The sequence below is a fragment of the Taudactylus pleione genome, unplaced genomic scaffold, assembly GCF_031769625.1.
Source record: "Taudactylus pleione unplaced genomic scaffold, aTauple2 ptg000074l, whole genome shotgun sequence".
NCBI lineage: Eukaryota > Metazoa > Chordata > Amphibia > Anura > Myobatrachidae > Taudactylus > Taudactylus pleione.
In genome coordinates this window covers 2,614,525-2,633,355 of record NW_028284476.1, presented here as the reverse complement: position 1 = coordinate 2,633,355, position 18,831 = coordinate 2,614,525, and the positions used below count along the sequence as shown (strand labels likewise).

The window sequence follows — 18,831 nt, the reverse complement described above, 5'->3', positions numbered from 1 at the left end:
CAGCAGCATTACTAATGAACATAGCAAGAACTGTATGGGTGCTGGGACGAGTTACAGTCTCCATAAGTGGACAGATTAAAGATCACAAATACATCTTCTGAGTGAAAGACACAGTGGTGTAAGACATTATAGCAGCCAGCGTGGTAAATGCAGACAGTGGAGGGGAGCACCCGCGTACCTGAATAGTAGTCACAAGTTCCGCAATGGTGATCTCCATGTAGTCCCTGGCTAGGTAGAAAAGCACTTTGCTAGCCAAATGCATTCAGTGTTACCCTGCTCTGCCTCTATCATTGCCTTTATATATACACAGGGATCATATTTTTAAATAAGCCGCTTATATCCATCCTAATCTCTAAGACATGGCACAGAACATCAAAGATCATGTGCTTCCCAGTAATGGCCAGCTGCCCCTTTGTGAGGACATCATTGATCATGTTAACCCTACGCACAAGGTATAACAATGGCATATCGGCAGTCATCCTCTTTATATGGTCCATCTCAATAATGGCCAACTTCTCCTTCTTCTTTGTGAGGACATCACTGATCATGTTAATCCTGCACACAAGGTTTTCAGTGGCATAGTGGCAATGATCTCAGGCAAACGCCTCTTTATCACTGGAGAGTAGAGGAGCTTCATGTCATGGAGGATCACTTTGGTGTTATCAGTAAGCTCCCCGGGGGGCAGCATGGCTGGTAACTTCTTATTATTCTCCCCTCCCTCATGCAGCATCACATCAGATGAATCAGTTTCCATTGTGTAAAAATCAAAAACTGCAGATACCAGGGAAGGAGGTGTCTATAGCGGTAATGGTGACCATGTTATCTGCTCCTTACCAGGAGATGTTCTTCAGTCTTTTTCTAGTCCTTACTGGATATGTCAATCAGGTCCTTATCAGAAGGTGTTTATCTGTACCTTATTGGAAGATGTTTATCAGGACCTTATTGGAAGATGTTAATCCAAAGTCCTTATCAATCGTAGTTTTCAAAAGTTGCCTAAAATAAGCAGGAATGACTCTGTGAGTAGCGATGTGGAAGGGGCCAGCACACAGAGCTATCTATATCACTATTGGATTTGCCTGTGTTGGGGGCAGACTGAAACAAATGACGAGCAACTGGCATAATGTGAATTTGGGGAAGATCAGCTCTGTGCCCTACCTACCACATTTATACAGCATCAGGACATGTTTGTATGACCCCATCGGTAGCTGCACAGATAGGACATTCACCAAGGATAAAGCTGATGGCCTCTAATAACACCACACTCATCTCCATCTGCTACAATTGTAATTGTTATAAATAAGTGGTACTAATACTAATTCCCTTCTTTATATATCAGTTGTTCCCCAAACCTCTTCGACTGTAAGCTCAATGGGACAGGGTCAGCTTTACCTTTTGTTTTTATGTAACTGTATGTCATTTATTTATGTCATGATCCCATAAGCGTACAACACTGTGTAGGGTGTCAGGACATAATAGAATATCTTATTTATCTGAATGGACAGGTAAAGTTAGGGACTCTGATGTAGTATAAGGGACTTTGTAGCCCAATAGCAGGGCCTATGCAGCATATCCAGAACATGATCCCTCCGGAGAACTGCTAGTACTACGGAGCTTTCCCCAGGCACCTCTTGCTTGGTGTATGCTGACCATGCAATCCTTCCTAAAATGTGAGCAGGTCTCACCCAGGAGGTGCTATAAACATTCTCTAAGCACAAAGATGCCTATTTATTAATAAATTCTGCCCATAAAATTAGAGATGAGCGAACCCGAACCCACTTGAACTTGCATATTACAAGTGAATCCGAGCTGTGACTCGGCTTTTCTCGCCAGACTCCGGTTCCAAAACGATGGAAAAAAAGTCATCTTCCTGGCGTCTGAACTCACGCGTTTTGGATTCCATATAAGTTCCTCCAGGGTCGATTCAGGCGCCATTTCACGCTGGAGATCCGACGGATAGGTTGTAGGCAGGCAGGGCTCTTAGTTAGACAAACATTTTTATAGTTTATTAAACTGCTGGGTGGCAATGTGCATAGATGTCCTATGTTCTTTTAAACTGCCGCGTGTTTGTGCAGCTGCTGAGTCGCTTACTTTTACCAGCCGGCTCGCTGCAGCCTTTAGCCAGTACTGGTGAAAACAATACTGTGAGCTATGAGGTGGTCAAAATTGACTGGAAATGTTATTGAGGTTAATAATCCGGTAAAAACAAAAACAGGAAAAAATTATGCGATTTTAATGGTTTTTATCATGTAAAAAAAAAAAAATCCCAACCCACAACATGCGAGGGTGGTTTTGGCGAAACCAAAACACGATGATGAATTACAACCAAAACACTGGTGTCGTCGCACATTTCTAGTTTATATTCTATGGTCTGGAGTTTAATAGAGACAGATCGTCAGATTAGTTTATTTCAATTGATAGAATCCTTCATTCCTGAATGCATCCTAAACCGGTGAATCTGATCTGTTTTGATAACCACATGCAGGTAAGAAATTACTGCATAGGATTAATAAGTACTGTAAGACTTACCTCGTCAGGAGCCCCACTTCCAGGGAAGAAGTTTCCATCATCGTAGCGATGTAGAGATATATAAAGGACACTAGGGTCAGCGTAGAAGGCCTGCTGGGTGCCGTTTCCATGGTGTACATCCTAGAAAGCCAGCAGGACAATGCATGCAAATCAATCACTTGTCACAGATAGGGCATTATATATTGAAATGGCTAAATCTGCATTTTCTGCAGCATCTACTCACCCAGTCCACAATCAAGGTCTTCCCCACATTGAACCTCTGTTGGAGAAGTTTAGCGGTGATTGCCACAGAATTGAAGTAACAGAAACCCCTAAAAAAAAAAAAAAAGAAAAAGAAAAGAGTACATGGGTTAAAACATCTAAAGAGCAACCAAACACCACATGTCGTGTGTTTCAATGATCAGGTGGACACAGCACTCACATTGGCGTGCTCTCTTCTGCATGGTGACCAGGAGGGCGGACAACAGCAAAACCATTCTATGAAGGAATAAAGATTTGAAATCATGGGTGCAAAGCAGAACAGCCTACGAGCACTAAGCCAGTCCTACTAAAATGTAATCCTCAACGGCTATATGTTCTGTGTTAGTGACCATTATTACAGGCAAGTACAGCATCAGAGCCAGTTTCTACGGTGACTATACACGAGGCTTAAGACTCTGGGCCCAATTGTACATAAACCCGATGTGGGGGCCCCCGTTAAGTCACATAGAGCCAAGCCCAGCCTATCCCCCCCCCCTCCGAAAGCCCCACACGGAGGGCCCCCCTCCCCTGTCCACATGAAGACAGGGGCAAACACTTACACATACACAAACAGCATACCCACACTAACACATATACACACACATACACAGTGTACACATATACACAATAACACATTCATATATACTCACACTAAAGCAGTACATACATTCTTACTATTGATGCAGCAGTTGCTGCTGGTACAGACTGCAAAAGGACCCGGGCACCTCCTCAATTCATTAGGCATGACCCCCGACACACTTATTCCCCCCCTTACACTGCCCGCACTGGGGGCGGAGCCAATACGACAAGCCCCGCCTCCATATTCCAGCGAATCGCAACATACGTCACGGGGGCGGGATCTGTCATACTGGCTCTGACCCCAATGTGGGCAGTAAGGGAGGGAATGTGTGTCGGGGGTCATGCGCTAGTGTGAAGCCGGTGGCCCCCTCTCCCCTCACTGAGTGTGCTGCTGCATGCAGTAGAATAGCCGCAGCTGCAGAGCCTCCTCCCGGGAACAGGTGCTGCTGGCACCTGTTCTCGGCAGGGTTACATCGACCCTGTGTGGGGGCCCAGGGACGACCGACCTGTCACCCCCTCCCCTTAATCCGGCCCTGTGCATGTGCCGATCACTAACTGCAACCACCATGATTGAGATGCTCCAGCCGTTTGGGGGCAGGGAAGGGGTAGTGATGGCCAGTATTCTTGAAAACATGGGGGTGTAAGCCCCTTTCAAGGCATGCCAAAGCCAATGGCTGCTTCTTCCGACACAGCTTTACCGGCTCCGGCAGAGTGAAAACAGCAGTCACACCCTGCGTAACCTGGGGGTTACGCTGATGGCCAATGTTTTCACAGATGAGCCACAGCTGAATCCTAAGACGGGATCCTGGATCAGGCGTCGGTCTTGTGTAGCAGGAATGCCCGATTTCCGGAAATGAGAGAACTTTGTGTGAAGGAGAATTGTCCTGTGTGTAGGGATGTGTTATAGTCTGTGTTCAATGGGTCTGGTGCAGTGTTTAAGGATTTTTGGGGTGTGGAGACAAACGTCACCTACATAGATGCTACTCATTAGGATGTGGAGTGTACGTAAATTATTTAAAAAACAATAATAGATTCATGTTCCTGAGCAATCCCCTGACCACTGTGTTTTCTCTAAGCAATAATCTGCATAGCAAACATACATTAAGATTGTTCTGACATATATGTAAAAGGGTTTAGACAGAAGGTATATTGCCATATAATGACTGAAATGGATTTTTCTGTAACCAGACTTGCAGTGGCTAATAAGTTGTACTCCAAGTCTACTAATAAGACCTGTCCAAATGCTGCGCCTATCCACGGAGGGGGCGATTTGCAGGCACTTACTTTCAACTCTCCTGCCACCACCTTGGAGGCAAGTTCCACTACACATCCCACTGCTAGACGAGCTGCCCCGGAAGAATGGACCTCATTCCAAATTGTGTCACTGTCAACCTAGGACAGAACGGGAGACAATATCACCGTTAAGCAAAGAAGAGAAAGTATAAACTGGAAACAGGGATAGAGCCGGAGGGGACACAAACCATTAACAACTTTTCAGTATCCAAAATAGAAATAGATGGTATCATAACTGCCCTGCTGGGATATTTCCTTATCCCAGAGAGACCTTCCATGGTCTTCTGCCTAGCCTCACCTTGAAAGATAATGCCTCCAAGTACTAAATATGTAGATATAAAGGCACTGAAAGCAGCAGCGGAAGAAACACTCACCCCAACCCCGCCACATGGTAGACGGACGAACATGGAGGTCAAAGATCCTGCATGAGGAAAGGGGAACGGGTTAGTGGAGAGCGGTTAGTTGCACAGCACAAAAAAAAGCACAAAACAATACTCCAAGTAACCAGAAGCACCACACCTACAAACTGTACCGAGCCTGGCTCTCAACACTTCACAAAGCATAGATACAGATGCAGTATTTTTAGGAATTACAGGTAAGAAAATAAGGTGGAAGGCACGTGACTGTATTGCTAGCATTCATTACATGTGGGACTATCCAAAAGGCGGATAGAGATTTCAAAACGCGCTTATTTACAGTAACACAAGCTGAAGTCCAAAAGAAGAAAACAGCTGCATGTTTGGGATGACAGCGGATACAGTGCATGCAGACAAGGCGTGAGGACAGCAGTTTACCCTCTAGTTTTTGTCGATTCAAAGGGTTGGTGCCATAGAGCAGAGTATGTGCCTCAGAGTGTACGCTCTGCAGTTCCTCCAGGGTTGCTTTTCTCCCCCGTATACACTGCGCTCGACAATACAATAAGAGACAAGAGAGAAATGAATGGATAGACACGGCCGACAGCACTGCTTTAGACAGTATAACGGGCCTGATTCAGAGTTGAACGCTATTCCGATGGTCGCACAATTGAGCGATCATTGGTGGTCTGCGCATCCGTGACAGCCGCATTGCGCATGTGCTGCGAATGAATTGCGATAGCCCTCGCTGTGAGGATTCACTCACAACTGACTGACAGGAAGAGACCGTTTCGTGGGTGGTTACAGGGAGTTCTGGGGAAAAAAAAGCGGGCACGACGGGGCAGTTTCTTGGCACCTGTGTACTAGCCAGCATCTGCATTCGCGCACGCTGAGAACAAGCTTGATGTTTAGAGGATCTGTGTTCAACACTGCGTTTGTGTACGCAGTTGCCGGCAGCTACCAGGTCTCCGGTGGCAGTCAATACAAATTCTGCTGGTGGATGCATTAGCATATTACAATTGCTAAGCGGCAAAATTGCCCAATGCGTTTGCATTAGCGTGCAACTCTGAAACAGGCCCAATAGTCTCAAGGAAATGGAACATAAGCGGCATAGAATTAGGGAAGAGGACCGTGCCCACCTCGCACATGCTCCGCAGACCAGTCTCTTGGAGCCTTGACCAGATGCTTTGTATCCGCCCGGCATGCTCGGGGTGGCTGTTTGTGTTTCCGCAGATGCACTGGTGTTTTTGCATCAATGTATCGTAAACAAGACCTGCAAGAAATTTTTATTTTAAAAATTAAGAGTCAAAATGGTCAAGTCACGTTACACGAGTTGCACCCTTCCTTAAAACACAAACAATAGGACTGAACCTGTGGTAAACCGAGGCTTGCTGGGTGTTTCTTGTACAGACATGGGAAAGGAGGCTGAGGCTGGCGAGGACTGCGCCCTTGAAAGAGGCCTGTGTCCACTGAAAGGTACGACTAAGCCAGCCGCTTCCATTGAGGCCTGATAGTTCCTCAGCTGGTGGATACGCTGCTGCTCCAGTAGTAGTGTTTGCTGCAAAAAGTAAGCAAATTAAATTTCTTCATAACAATTTGCAAAATTAAATTATTACACAGAAACATGAAAAACACAGCAAGCACTGGATTTGCTGGTCTAGTACCTGTCGGAATAGAAGGTCTTGGTCTGCCTGAATTTTATTCTGTTCTAGCTCCTGCGTGTTCCCTTCATCCTCGCTCTCCTCTCTCTCCTGCTTCACACGCACAACATTCCCCATATTCTGGTCCTTATGCTCCAACTCATGCTCTGTGTAGGTCTCTTCATGGAGAGCCTGATGCTCCCTCAGCTCCTCCTCCGTCTCCTCAGGGTGGCTTTCGTGCTGTCGTGAAACCTCATTCACTTTAGGAATCATCTGGAATGAGAATGTAAAACCAGATGACCAAAGCGGAAGGCGCTAAATCAGAAGACAGATATAAGGGCATTAGAATGACTGTTATGCCTTTAGCATTGCTTGTATCATATGCATTTATTTCTGTGTAAGCTCCACCTTGTGGCCAGCCTACTGTCAGCTTAACTGAACTCAGGCCTCTGTAGTTAGTTCCCAATACACCCTGTGTAGGGGATAGTGGAGGTTATCCATATTAGTTTACTGCAAATAGGTGCATATAACCCTAAGGGAAGGCTGGCTGGACCATTAGGCAAGCTTCCCATCCCCATCTTACACTCTACAGTGCTAAGGATGAGCCCCTCTTTTCCTTAGCTGTGAATGGGTTAAATGAGATAAGAAGAAAAAAAAATAATTAAAAATTTCCCTCCACCCATTTAACAGGCAATCATTTGCTTTGGCGCAGTACTACAATATTAGGGGCATGCTTGGTGTCACTTCAAAATCGTGTGTGTTATTCGTCACAATTTTGTCCAGATCCCTGCAAACCTAGGCACAGTTATACTTTATGGCAGCGTTTCCCCGAAGTGGAAAGGGCCAATTTCTTACATAGCCTGCTCCATCCTCACTAACCTCCATGAGTTATATCAGAGAGCTCTGCAAGCCACTCTATTAGACAGTGACAATTCTAAGGAAAGAGGACAGACTGTCGTTAGTAAATTAGACACTAGTTTATACATAAATGTATATATGGAATAAATGTTCAGCAATGTTTACGCTATTTTCTTTGGTGTGTGTTTGTCCAATGAGAACTGCACATTTATAGCTCCAACTAGAAAGCTTTGCTTAAGGTAGCGGCGTTAAATGGAGACAAAGAGGTGTGCGATAGACAGCTCCAGGGTAGGCAATGTATAAGTTGGGTCGCGCACCTTATTGAGGTGGAGCTGCTGCTGCTGAAACTGCTGCTTGTGCTTCTCAAGGAACTGTTGGTGCTGCTGCTGGATGACCAAGTGCTGCAAAGCATGAGAGTTCTGAGGCAGTGGCGCAGACTGTGTACGGCCCAAAGGTCGGTGCTGACGTAACTTGTGGATTGTGGGGGAGACACGATCCGAGGACACTAAGGACTGGGAGTGAAGAGGGAGTGCACCCAACCCTGAAAACAATTTAAAAAAAGTCTACTACAGCTGCAGATTCATGTGCAGTTACTATCAGACATCAAGACTGGCCACGTGCTTTGCCCTCACCTGAAACCAATGGGCTCTGTGCATTGGGCTGTTCTAGCAGGACCATATGCTGCAGGAGGGAGTTATGAGAGCTTGCTGCATCAGAACCAAGGTAAGGAGTGAGGTGAGCAGCAGGGAACAAGGAGAGTCGTTGCTGGATTGTAGGCAAGGAGAGGCGTTCAGTCTCCTGTACTGATGCACCCTAAAATACAAAGAGGGGAAAGAATGCTGAATATTTAAGAGATAAATACATACATACATATCTGTGTCTAGCTTTAGGATCTTGCATGTATATATGTGATCTCTTTAGCCATGTAAAAATAAATGTTTTTACTTCCCTGGTTTCAGTTTTGCACAAACTCAGCTGGCAATGGGACTTGGGGAGGTGTGTGTGTGTGTGTGTGTGTGTGTGTGTGTCCGAGAGAGAGAGAGACCGAACGAGAGAGAGAGAGAGAGAGAGACAGAGACAGAGACCGACCGAGAGACAGAGAGAGAGACAGAGACCGAGAGAGAGAGACACAGAGACCGACCGAGAGAGAGAGAGACACAGAGACCGACCGAGAGAGAGAGAGACACAGAGACCGACCGAGAGAGAGAGAGACACAGAGACCGACCGAGAGAGAGAGACACAGAGACCGACCGAGAGAGAGACACAGAGACCGACCGAGAGACAGAGACCGAGAGAGAGAGACACAGAGACCGACCGAGAGAGAGAGAGACACAGAGACCGACCGAGAGAGAGAGAGACACAGAGACCGACCGAGAGAGAGAGACACAGAGACCGACCGAGAGAGAGAGAGACACAGAGACCGACCGAGAGAGAGACACAGAGACCGACCGAGAGAGAGAGAGAGACACAGAGACCGACCGAGAGAGAGAGAGAGACACAGAGACCGACCGAGAGAGAGAGAGAGACACAGAGACCGACCGAGAGAGAGAGAGAGACACAGAGACCGACCGAGAGAGAGAGAGAGACACAGAGACCGACCGAGAGAGAGACACAGAGACCGACCGAGAGAGAGAGACACAGAGACCGACCGAGAGAGAGAGAGACACACAGAGACCGACCGAGAGAGAGAGACACAGACCGACCGAGAGAGAGAGACACACAGACCGACCGAGAGAGAGACAGAGACCGACCGAGAGAGAGAGAGAGAGAGAGATGAGAGAGACAGAGACCGACCGAGAGAGACAGAGACCGACCGAGAGAGAGAGAGAGACAGAGACCGACCGAGAGAGAGAGAGAGAGACAGACAGAGACCGACCGAGAGAGAGAGAGAGAGAGACAGAGACCGACCGAGAGAGAGAGAGAGAGACAGAGACCGACCGAGAGAGAGAGAGAGACAGAGACCGACCGAGAGAGAGAGAGAGAGACAGAGACCGACCGAGAGAGAGAGAGAGAGAGACAGAGACCGACCGAGAGAGAGACAGAGACCGACCGAGAGAGAGACAGAGATCGACCGAGAGAGAGACAGAGACCGACCGAGAGAGAGAGAGAGACAGAGACCGACCGAGAGAGAGAGAGAGACACAGAGACCGACCGAGAGAGAGAGACACAGAGACCGACCGAGAGAGAGACACACAGAGACCGACCGAGAGAGAGAGAGACACACAGAGACCGACCGAGAGAGAGAGAGACACAGAGACCGACCGAGAGAGAGAGAGAGACACAGAGACCGACCGAGAGAGAGAGACACAGAGACCGTCCGAGAGAGAGACACACAGAGACCGACCGAGAGAGAGAGAGACACACAGAGACCGACCGAGAGAGAGAGACACAGACCGACCGAGAGAGAGAGACACACAGACCGACCGAGAGAGACACAGAGACCGACCGAGAGAGAGAGAGAGAGAGAGATGAGAGAGACAGAGACCGACCGAGAGAGACAGAGACCGACCGAGAGAGAGAGAGAGACAGAGACCGACCGAGAGAGAGAGAGAGAGACAGAGACCGACCGAGAGAGAGAGAGAGAGACAGAGACCGACCGAGAGAGAGAGAGACAGAGACCGACCGAGAGAGAGAGAGAGAGAGACAGAGACCGACCGAGAGAGAGAGAGACAGAGACCGACCGAGAGAGAGACAGAGACCGACCGAGAGAGAGACAGAGATCGACCGAGAGAGAGACAGAGACCGACCGAGAGAGAGAGAGAGACAGAGACCGACCGAGAGAGAGAGAGAGACACAGAGACCGACCGAGAGAGAGAGAGAGACAGAGACCGAGAGAGAGAGAGAGACAGAGACCGACCGAGAGAGAGACAGAGACCGACCAAGAGAGAGACAGAGACCGACCGAGAGAGAGAGAGAGACAGAGACCGACCGAGAGAGAGAGACCGACCGAGAGAGAGAGAGACAGAGACCGACCGAGAGAGAGAGAGAGAGAGACAGAGACCGACCGAGAGAGAGAGAGAGACAGAGACCGACCGAGAGAGAGAGAGACAGACCGAGAGAGAGAGAGAGAGACAGAGAGAGAGACAAATCTTCGCTGTCTCCTTTGGTTGCCTATAATGTTCATTAAAGATAGTATTTGATCTGTACCAAGCTGAAGATGATTTACAGTACTAGCTCAGGTATCTGTTGGAGGGGGTGTGGGATCATTTGTCCATATTTGGTGGTCCTGCTCAAAAATGAAAGATTTTACTACTTTTCTCAACGATATGCTCCAGATCCAGGTTTCCAAATCCCCATGGTCTCTTCTCCTCGGTTGTCCGTCAGAGGGACGAGACAAAAACACTGACAAACTGCCAAATCAGATCTGTAACGCTGCATGTTGCTTGGGGGCAATACATTGGAATAACCTTTAGCTCCCCTTTCCTTTTGCATAAGACTTGGCACCTGGCAACCATGGAGAAAATGTCTCCCTACTATCACAAATATATTCCAGTTTGGTATAATTGGCTTATCTGTAATAATTCAGTGATCAGTCAAAAATCCCTCTGTCTTTCTATTGCTACATAGATTTTTTTTTTTTTGCATTAAGAATCTAAAATAAATACTTAAAAAAAAAACCAAAACAATTATAGCAACTTTTGTGTCACCTAGAGAACATTATTTTGCCTAAATTTGAGAATACAAATTCCAATTCCATTAAAAGAGATAAAAAAAAAACCCCAACAACCTAGGAGCCATGGTATTGGGGGTTACTAGCACATGCCAGCTAAACAACATATACTGAATTTGAGAATGCCAAGTAAAACCACCCACACACGCCACTCTTCCCTGCGAGTCACTCCTCTGTGCCATACAACCTGGCCTCTTCACTCCTACACTCAGTCTCTTATTATCAGATGCACATATCCTGCAGCTATTTCAACCAATTATGACTGGCTGCACTAAATGCCATTCAACAAGAGCACTAAACAGCCAGAAATTACTTCTGTGTTCCAATTATACATGGGATGCCAACAATCTATATTAGTCTGACATTTGTATTTTGTCAGCTGCAATTAAACATAACGGGTTCCAAGTGGGCCCTCCTACAGAAATTGAGGTTTGTGCATCGTCCGTGACACAACGCAAAGTACCAACAACGCAAAGTACCACCTATGTGGCTTTATATCCAATTTTGTGTTTTTTTCCCACAAAGATTTAAGAGTAAACACAGTGCGATAAAGCAGCCGATCCGATGGATGGGTACGATTTGGCTGCTCTATCGTACCGTGTATGGGCATGATATCGGACTCGTGGGGGTCGTACAATGCACCCCCCAGATCTTACTGCAGGTTCAGTCGATCTGGGGATGCGATGTACGATTACCATCATAGCCATTATCATAGCACTCAAAGGCCATGTCATAACCCGCGTAGGGGTTATGTTTGCCCTATAGACTGTTTTATTATTGTTTATATATGCACTCACCCATAAAATCACAGCACAGATATGAATCACCAGAGTTACATTGTGACAAACACATTTCTACAATGTTAGTCCCACCATGAACACGTGACTTGATAACCATCATCCTTTAGCTCGCTCATATGGCTAAATATTTACTCTTCATGCAAATGTGCACTTTCGTCATTACAAAAAGCGTTGAACGCCTGCCCGACTTACATTGGCAGAGCCAGTAGCAGGAAGCCCCAAGGTGATGTTGGGTAATGAGGGTGAGGTGTAAAGAGGGAGCTGGGTCACAGAACCTTCTCTGTTCACCAGCCTGTGAGCCAGTGCAACCTGGAAAAGACAAATACACTAAAAAATAAAAACTCAATGAACATACAGGAAAGACAATACATCTGCAGATGACAAAGTATCAGCAAGTAATACTGCCCGATCCAATCATCAAGACTACTTCTCAACTTGTCAACACATGTCGTTGGCAGAATTGGACAGATCAGACCTTTCTGCGTACAGTACATCAGCCTGATCCCTTCAAAACTACACAGGGCTCGTTACAGTATTCAGCAAGTAGCGGTCACCTGGATTGATAAGCATTCCCAAAATGACAATATCATTCACCTAACAGATTATTCTCTGGCACAGAACTAGTTTTAGTGCCCAGTTTAAAGCCCCATAAATTGTGCATCCATGTGTATTACTTACAGCAGGAGTATTCAATATGGTGGCCCTCCAGCTGCTGTGGAAATACACCTCCCACCATGCTCTGCCACAGTTTAAGCATGTCCTAATTAGCAGGGCATGCTGGGATGTGTAGTTCCACAGAAGGTGGAGGGCAACATGTTAAATACCCCTGATTTACAGGCTATCCTTAGATGCATACAGAAAAGCATCGTCTCCAGCCCAGGTAGCAATTCTCCCTGGTCTATAATGCTGATGTACAGCAGGTGCATAAGTGAAAAAGCCATCAGCTTGCTAACCTTTACAGGATAAATATACGCAGCAGGCCCTCTAAAGTGAATTCTTTAGCTCACTTTACACTAGAGTGAGATAACACTGTAATGGAGTAAGAACAATCTTCCTTATTTACCCCCTGTAAAAATTCAAATACCTCTGACTGAAGCCCTAAGGGTCCAGCAATGCCATTCTCTGTGGTGATGTTGCTTGAGCTGTTATTCGGAGAGCTGGGGCCAGAGCCGGGAGCACTGTTACATACAGAGTCTGCAAAGAATCACAGCATCCAGGACAGTGTGAGTAAGTACTAGATGCAGTTAGATGTAGAGTACACTGCCAGAGTACTAGAGAGGCTAGCAAATGTTCCGGCGCAAAAGTGGCGTAGACAGCAGGAATAAAAACTTCTCAGGCACATGATGCATGAGATTCATTCTCATCACATAAACCCCTTTCAGAGTCATACATGTTATCTACTAATGTTACATAGCACGCAGGAGTGGTCCTCTGGGATGAGACGCCAGTACTCACCGGACACATCCAGCGGACGCTTCTTCAGAGTGGTGACACCAGGACCATCTTTTCTTCTCAAAAGAGGGCTGCTCCTGCGCTCCGCCACCTTCTGCTTCAGTCTGGAGCGCAACTTGAGATTAGGCTCAGAGGCTGAACAGAAATGCAAAAAAAAAAAAAGATAATAAAATTAAGAGGGGTGTAAATGGAATTTAAATTTTGTGCCCCATTACAGCACTGCAAAGCAATAAATAGTATGATCATTAATGGACAGTATGGGTTTTATAATATATAGCGTATCAATCCATAATGCTTCAAATAAAAAATTCAAAAATGTAAATAAGCATTGGAACGCACTCCGACAGTCATCTAACCTGTGCCCTCCTTTTAAAAAACACGATAATATTACAATCAAAAAACTGTCCTCAGAGTAGCAGCGGGAAACCAAGCTGTGGCAAACAACTGGCAGGGGGGGTTACCGCCCTAACCTCAGGGGGTCTCGAAATCAAGTTCCTGCCACCTGGCAAGTTGGAGGGTGTCTGGTTAAAGCTAAACCTCCCAAAATTAAAATTTTCCGAAATCAGCCATTGCTGTTACATTGCTCAGGGTCAATCTGATCTTCCACTGCAGACCAAGAACAGCCCGAGAATATCCTCGGCGGCTCTGGATAAAAAGTGTAAAAAAGTTCTACCAATGAGGGCTTGAAAAAAAATAAAAGTTTATAGCAGCTTTGCCTCAGTCAATGATTATAGGCTAGTTTTTGTTGCTTTTTTTTTTTTTTTTTTTCTGTAAGCTCGGGCATCCCTATTACCAGTGAACGCTGCAATTTAGCTTTTTTATAGGACTGGTGTATTATACTTGTATACTAACTAGTCATAATATTTATACAACACGATTCAATACAACTTTTTCACTCAACAGGTGTTATGTATAGTCAGGGTTTCTTTTCATGTATTAAAAATACACACATACACACCAGTAAAGTGCATTAAGCAAACCGTGCTTTACTGGCATTAACTGCTATAGGAACACAGTGCTGGAAAACCAGGGAGGCCTCCCAGGTTCCAGCGCTTCCTCTAACAACTTAGAAGTAGAGCTGGAATTTCAGCGTCCACATTAACTTCAATCGATAACTATAATACTGGTGAAAGCTTCCGCTAGTGCCTGGCATAACCCACGGAACCAGAGCAGCCCACTGCCTGAGAGGACCACATCAAATAAATATACTATTGCGACATTAATAATTCACAAGCATTCCTGTAAATACTTGTAAAGCATGCACAGAGAAATGGGTGTGGGGGGTTGTGCTATGAAGCTCTCAAACCAGGAAAATAATAAATGTATAAATATGGAGGGATGAGAGCGGTAAAAAAAAAACAGAGTTATACATAAATGATGGAATTAATATGGTCATGGTTACAGCTCATATATGGTGAGCATACAGGGTTTGAACATAAACATGAAATTATAGGCGATCCACCACTTACAGCATTGTACAATGCAAAAGCAGGTGCTTCATAAACATCATTCGGATTATTAATATACAGAACCATCCTCATGTCAGCTCACCTGTCTTTCTTAGCGGGAAGTCATCCTTTGAGTCATACATTCCGAGGACGGGATGGTGGTAGGAGCCAGATATGCCGCCCTGAGGAGGTGGGCTCTGGTCTAGGGAGCTATGTTGGGTTTTCCTGTGGGTTAGAGGATAAATATAACCTTAGGACCCAGTGCCTTAAATATACCAATGCAGGAGCCTAACAATTGTCACACCTACAGCAACTCTCTGCAGGGCCTGTAAAGTAGTAACAATATGATTTCCCACGGCATTTCACATCACGTCATCCCTGGTTAACGTACGAGGTGTGGCTATTAATTAACGAGACTGATAATATCATTTAAACATAAATTATAGGAAGTACATTTTAACTCTGTTCCCCCTTCTATGTTCTCCCCTTCTATTTCCACACACCGCTGCATTTTCATTTTCCATAGATCAAAGCCGTGCTGTCGCTCATTATTTGTCAGCTTTCTCAACAGGTCCATCGTTTTCTTCTTTACCCCAGTAACGGATACAAAACGGGTGCCCTCGAGTATAGATTTGACTTTAGGGAAAAGAAACAAGTAACACGGTGCTAGGTCTGGCAAGTATGGAGGGTGTTCTAGCACTGCAATCGGTTTCTAGGCCAAAAACTGCTTCACAGAGAGAGCTGTGTGGGCTGACCTCTATCTTCTGATTCTTTCCGGCAAAGTTGCTGAGTCAACGGTCAAGTCAAACAATGTTTTTTCAAAAATGTCATTTGTTTTTGATGTGCAAGGCTTTCTGGGATGTTAATCGTCTTCAACATTCTCACGACGGTCACTAAATCTTTTGTGCCATTCAACCACAACTGCCCCGTAAGCCTCGGTTTGCATACGGATATATTCGGTGGGCATGTTGTTCAATTGAACTAAATTTTTTAGTTAACACGCTGCTCTACTTTTGAACTATGCATTGCTACGACGCACAGGAAAAACCCAACTTCTTTGAACGCTGTGTGACAGCAAACTATCTGTGCGAGAGGCGTGAAGTGTGCAAAACAGTTTTGGGATAGTCCAAGGTCCATGTTCCCCCCACTCCCTTCTAACTCACACAGTATGGTTTATTTTTGTCCAAGTACCGTCTCGTTATTTAATAGCCACACCTCATACATGGGGAAGGGGCCACGTTTAGCCCATCACGCCACAATCACCGACTACTGCCGCAAAGGGGCAGCTTCCGCACATTAACTGCAGAAGACAGTTTCTGCTTGCAGTCTCTGGAGAGGCGAGCAGATCTCTGATTAATGTGCAACGCACGCTGCCACCAACGTCTACACTTGTGATGTTACATCAGCACCAGCTTCCCTCGGCTTCTACTAAACTGTGTATTAAACCGGAATCCTTCAGACTTGTTGGAGAAATAGGATTATATATATATATATATATATATATATATATACACATATATATACACACACACACATATATATATATATATACACACACACACACACACACACACACAGACACACACACACACTCTCTCTCTAACTCACCAGAAGCGGGGGTCACTGGACATGCAGTGATTTAGGCTCCGATGAGCGAGTGCCTTCTTCTTATTCAGGACAAATTCCTGCAACTTCATTTTAACTTCAGTGCTTGCGACAGCACCTGCAAAGAGAACCTCTTATATAGATATCCAAATATCTGCTTTCATGTGGAAAGAATCCACTCAGCTGTCACCATACAGGAACAGGAAGTGAGCCACGGCTATAGCAAAACCTTTGGCTGAAAAATCACAGTTTCAAACACCAATATGAAGGAGGAATACCCATATTGTGAAAGTAAGCAGGTATTCAGGGGGAAAGAGGAAAAGATAAAAGCTTTGGCCAAATTCTATACACGCAAAAGTTCATTTACTTCAATTATTTGAACACACACTGAACAATGTGACGTGGTCCTGATGGCCCCCGAATTCTGTATTATCCTGTCCCCCACTGCACTGTTACTTGTACCAAATCAGGCCGTAAAAGGGAAAAATACATCAAATAAAAGCAGGAGGCGGACATCAAACAAAATCCCACTGAACAAAAATATACAGAAACAAAAGAAAAATATCTTATACACCGAACCTCTAAACAAAGCAGCCTATACGTTACCATGCAAAATAATGATACAAAAATAAAAAAACAGCAAGGCTAGCCACTAGGACCCATGCAACTCGGCCTTTACGTCCGAAAGTGCGTCAAACAGCTTCAAGAGACTGCACCGATTAGTTTGCAACGCTTGTATATCTGTGCACGTCTGTATACGAAGCGCAACAGAACTTGCCATATATATATAAAAAAAAAAAAAAAAAAAAGCCGCAGCCGGTGCATCGTAAGCACTTTGTGTGCAGATTCAGGCTCAGTCGCACACAGATGTACAAGTGTAATCAGGGCAGTCTCCGGGAAGCGGTTTGCCACATCCAATTGCGACCAAGATGCATTCTTGGGGCAAAGAAAGATGCTTGGTGCGGGTAGAGTCGCATGGAACCTGGCACGCCGAGAAGGGCTGTTTGGCACGGCTGCAGCAATAGTCTTTGAGGATACATCCAAAGCCTATTTTTTGTATTATAGTGTTCTTGGCTCACAAGACTAAGTGATTCCTAACATTTTATGGAGTTTGGATGATGTCCTAAGGCAAATAAGCTCCAATAGGACTTTCGTACAGAGGATATACTCTCCCTCAAACAGTGTATGAATTGGGATGCAATCGGGAAGCCGGCTGACGTAAGCCCGACAATCGGCTTCCCGACTGCTTTAACCCAACGAGGGTTAGGCACCCCCCCGGGGGACTTAGGCAGCAGGGAAGGGGGGGGATTAGGTTTAGGCACTTAGAGGGGGGATTAGGGTTAGGCACAGGGGGGAGGTTAGGGTTAGGCACCCCTAAGGAGGGTTAGGGGGGTTAGGTTAGTAAGTACTCACCTATGGACGATTGGGATTTCCAGCGCTGTCAGGCTGCCGCGATCTCTTCATTTGTCTGCCTGACGCTGCCGGGATTCGAACTCCTGGCCATGCGGCCGGCGGTACTTCATACCGCTTCCTATGAATTGGCTTGTAGATCGTGTTTGGCCAGCATTACAAAGAACCAATAAGCCTCCAGACACCCGGACGACCATCTTTACTTTTCGGCAGTTCATGCTAATGTCCAATACTTGGCCTAGCCACACAGCCATTGCTTCTCATCCGCTACCTCTTACTATAACCATTTACCTCTAGAGAACAATTCGCTGATCACTACTCACTTTCTTTTCCCTTTTCTTTGTTCTTCAGCTGTAACAGTTTCTGTTCCCGCTGCTGTTTTTCCATCTCTTGCTCCTGCCGATGTTGCTCCAGTTTTCTCTGGTGCTCCAGAAGCTCCTGCTGATGTTTCATAGCCAGGAGCTCCTGCTGCTGCTGCAATTGTGACCACAACAATGTTTTAGGGAGTCGATCGATCTGTTCAAGCAACAATTTATGAACCTACTGTAATGACAGCGGCATCTTCAGTGGGTATCGGTCTCTAACCTTCACGTGTTCGTGTAGCTGGGCCTCATGCTGTCTGGACAGCTGCTCGTGCTGCCTCTGAAATTCGGCTATAAGGAGCTGCCGCTGGATCTGTTGCTTCTGCTTTAGGGCCATCAGCTCCTGCTGCAGCTGCTGCTCCCGCCCTGTGCCCTCCGATCCCGAGATAGCATACTGGGGATCCAGTCGAATGTCCATAGAAAGAGTGCCAGAGGCCACTTGAAGTGGCAGTGCAGCACTTACATCAACTGTAAGAGAAAGAAAAATAAATAAATAAAATTTAAAAAAAAAAAAAAAAAGCACAACAACAACAAACTAACACTTTACACATTTAATAGATACATCCACTCACAGGAAATAACGAGAGAACCACAA

General features: G+C 45.8%; 1 protein-coding gene across 4 annotated transcripts in view; it reads right to left on the bottom strand.

Annotated features, from left to right (window-relative positions):
• Positions 1-18,831, bottom strand: part of HDAC4 (histone deacetylase 4) — a 165,275-nt gene that overhangs the window by 38,155 nt on the left and 108,289 nt on the right. For 3 of the 4 annotated variants that reach the window (XM_088467756.1, XM_088467759.1, XM_088467757.1), the window contains 18 exons: positions 18,460-18,704; positions 18,198-18,348; positions 16,468-16,582; positions 14,963-15,084; positions 13,415-13,546; positions 13,044-13,153; positions 12,152-12,286; positions 8,122-8,302; positions 7,807-8,030; positions 6,656-6,904; positions 6,363-6,549; positions 6,131-6,264; positions 5,433-5,538; positions 5,013-5,059; positions 4,630-4,737; positions 2,948-3,003; positions 2,750-2,837; positions 2,527-2,646 (listed from right to left, as the gene is read on the bottom strand). In XM_088467756.1, coding sequence (XP_088323882.1) covers positions 2,527-2,646; positions 2,750-2,837; positions 2,948-3,003; positions 4,630-4,737; positions 5,013-5,059; positions 5,433-5,538; positions 6,131-6,264; positions 6,363-6,549; positions 6,656-6,904; positions 7,807-8,030; positions 8,122-8,302; positions 12,152-12,286; positions 13,044-13,153; positions 13,415-13,546; positions 14,963-15,084; positions 16,468-16,582; positions 18,198-18,348; positions 18,460-18,704 — 2,510 coding nt within the window. The remainder of the gene's footprint in view (positions 1-2,526; positions 2,647-2,749; positions 2,838-2,947; positions 3,004-4,629; positions 4,738-5,012; positions 5,060-5,432; positions 5,539-6,130; positions 6,265-6,362; positions 6,550-6,655; positions 6,905-7,806; positions 8,031-8,121; positions 8,303-12,151; positions 12,287-13,043; positions 13,154-13,414; positions 13,547-14,962; positions 15,085-16,467; positions 16,583-18,197; positions 18,349-18,459; positions 18,705-18,831) is intronic. The other variant, XM_088467758.1, reaches the window with a different exon arrangement.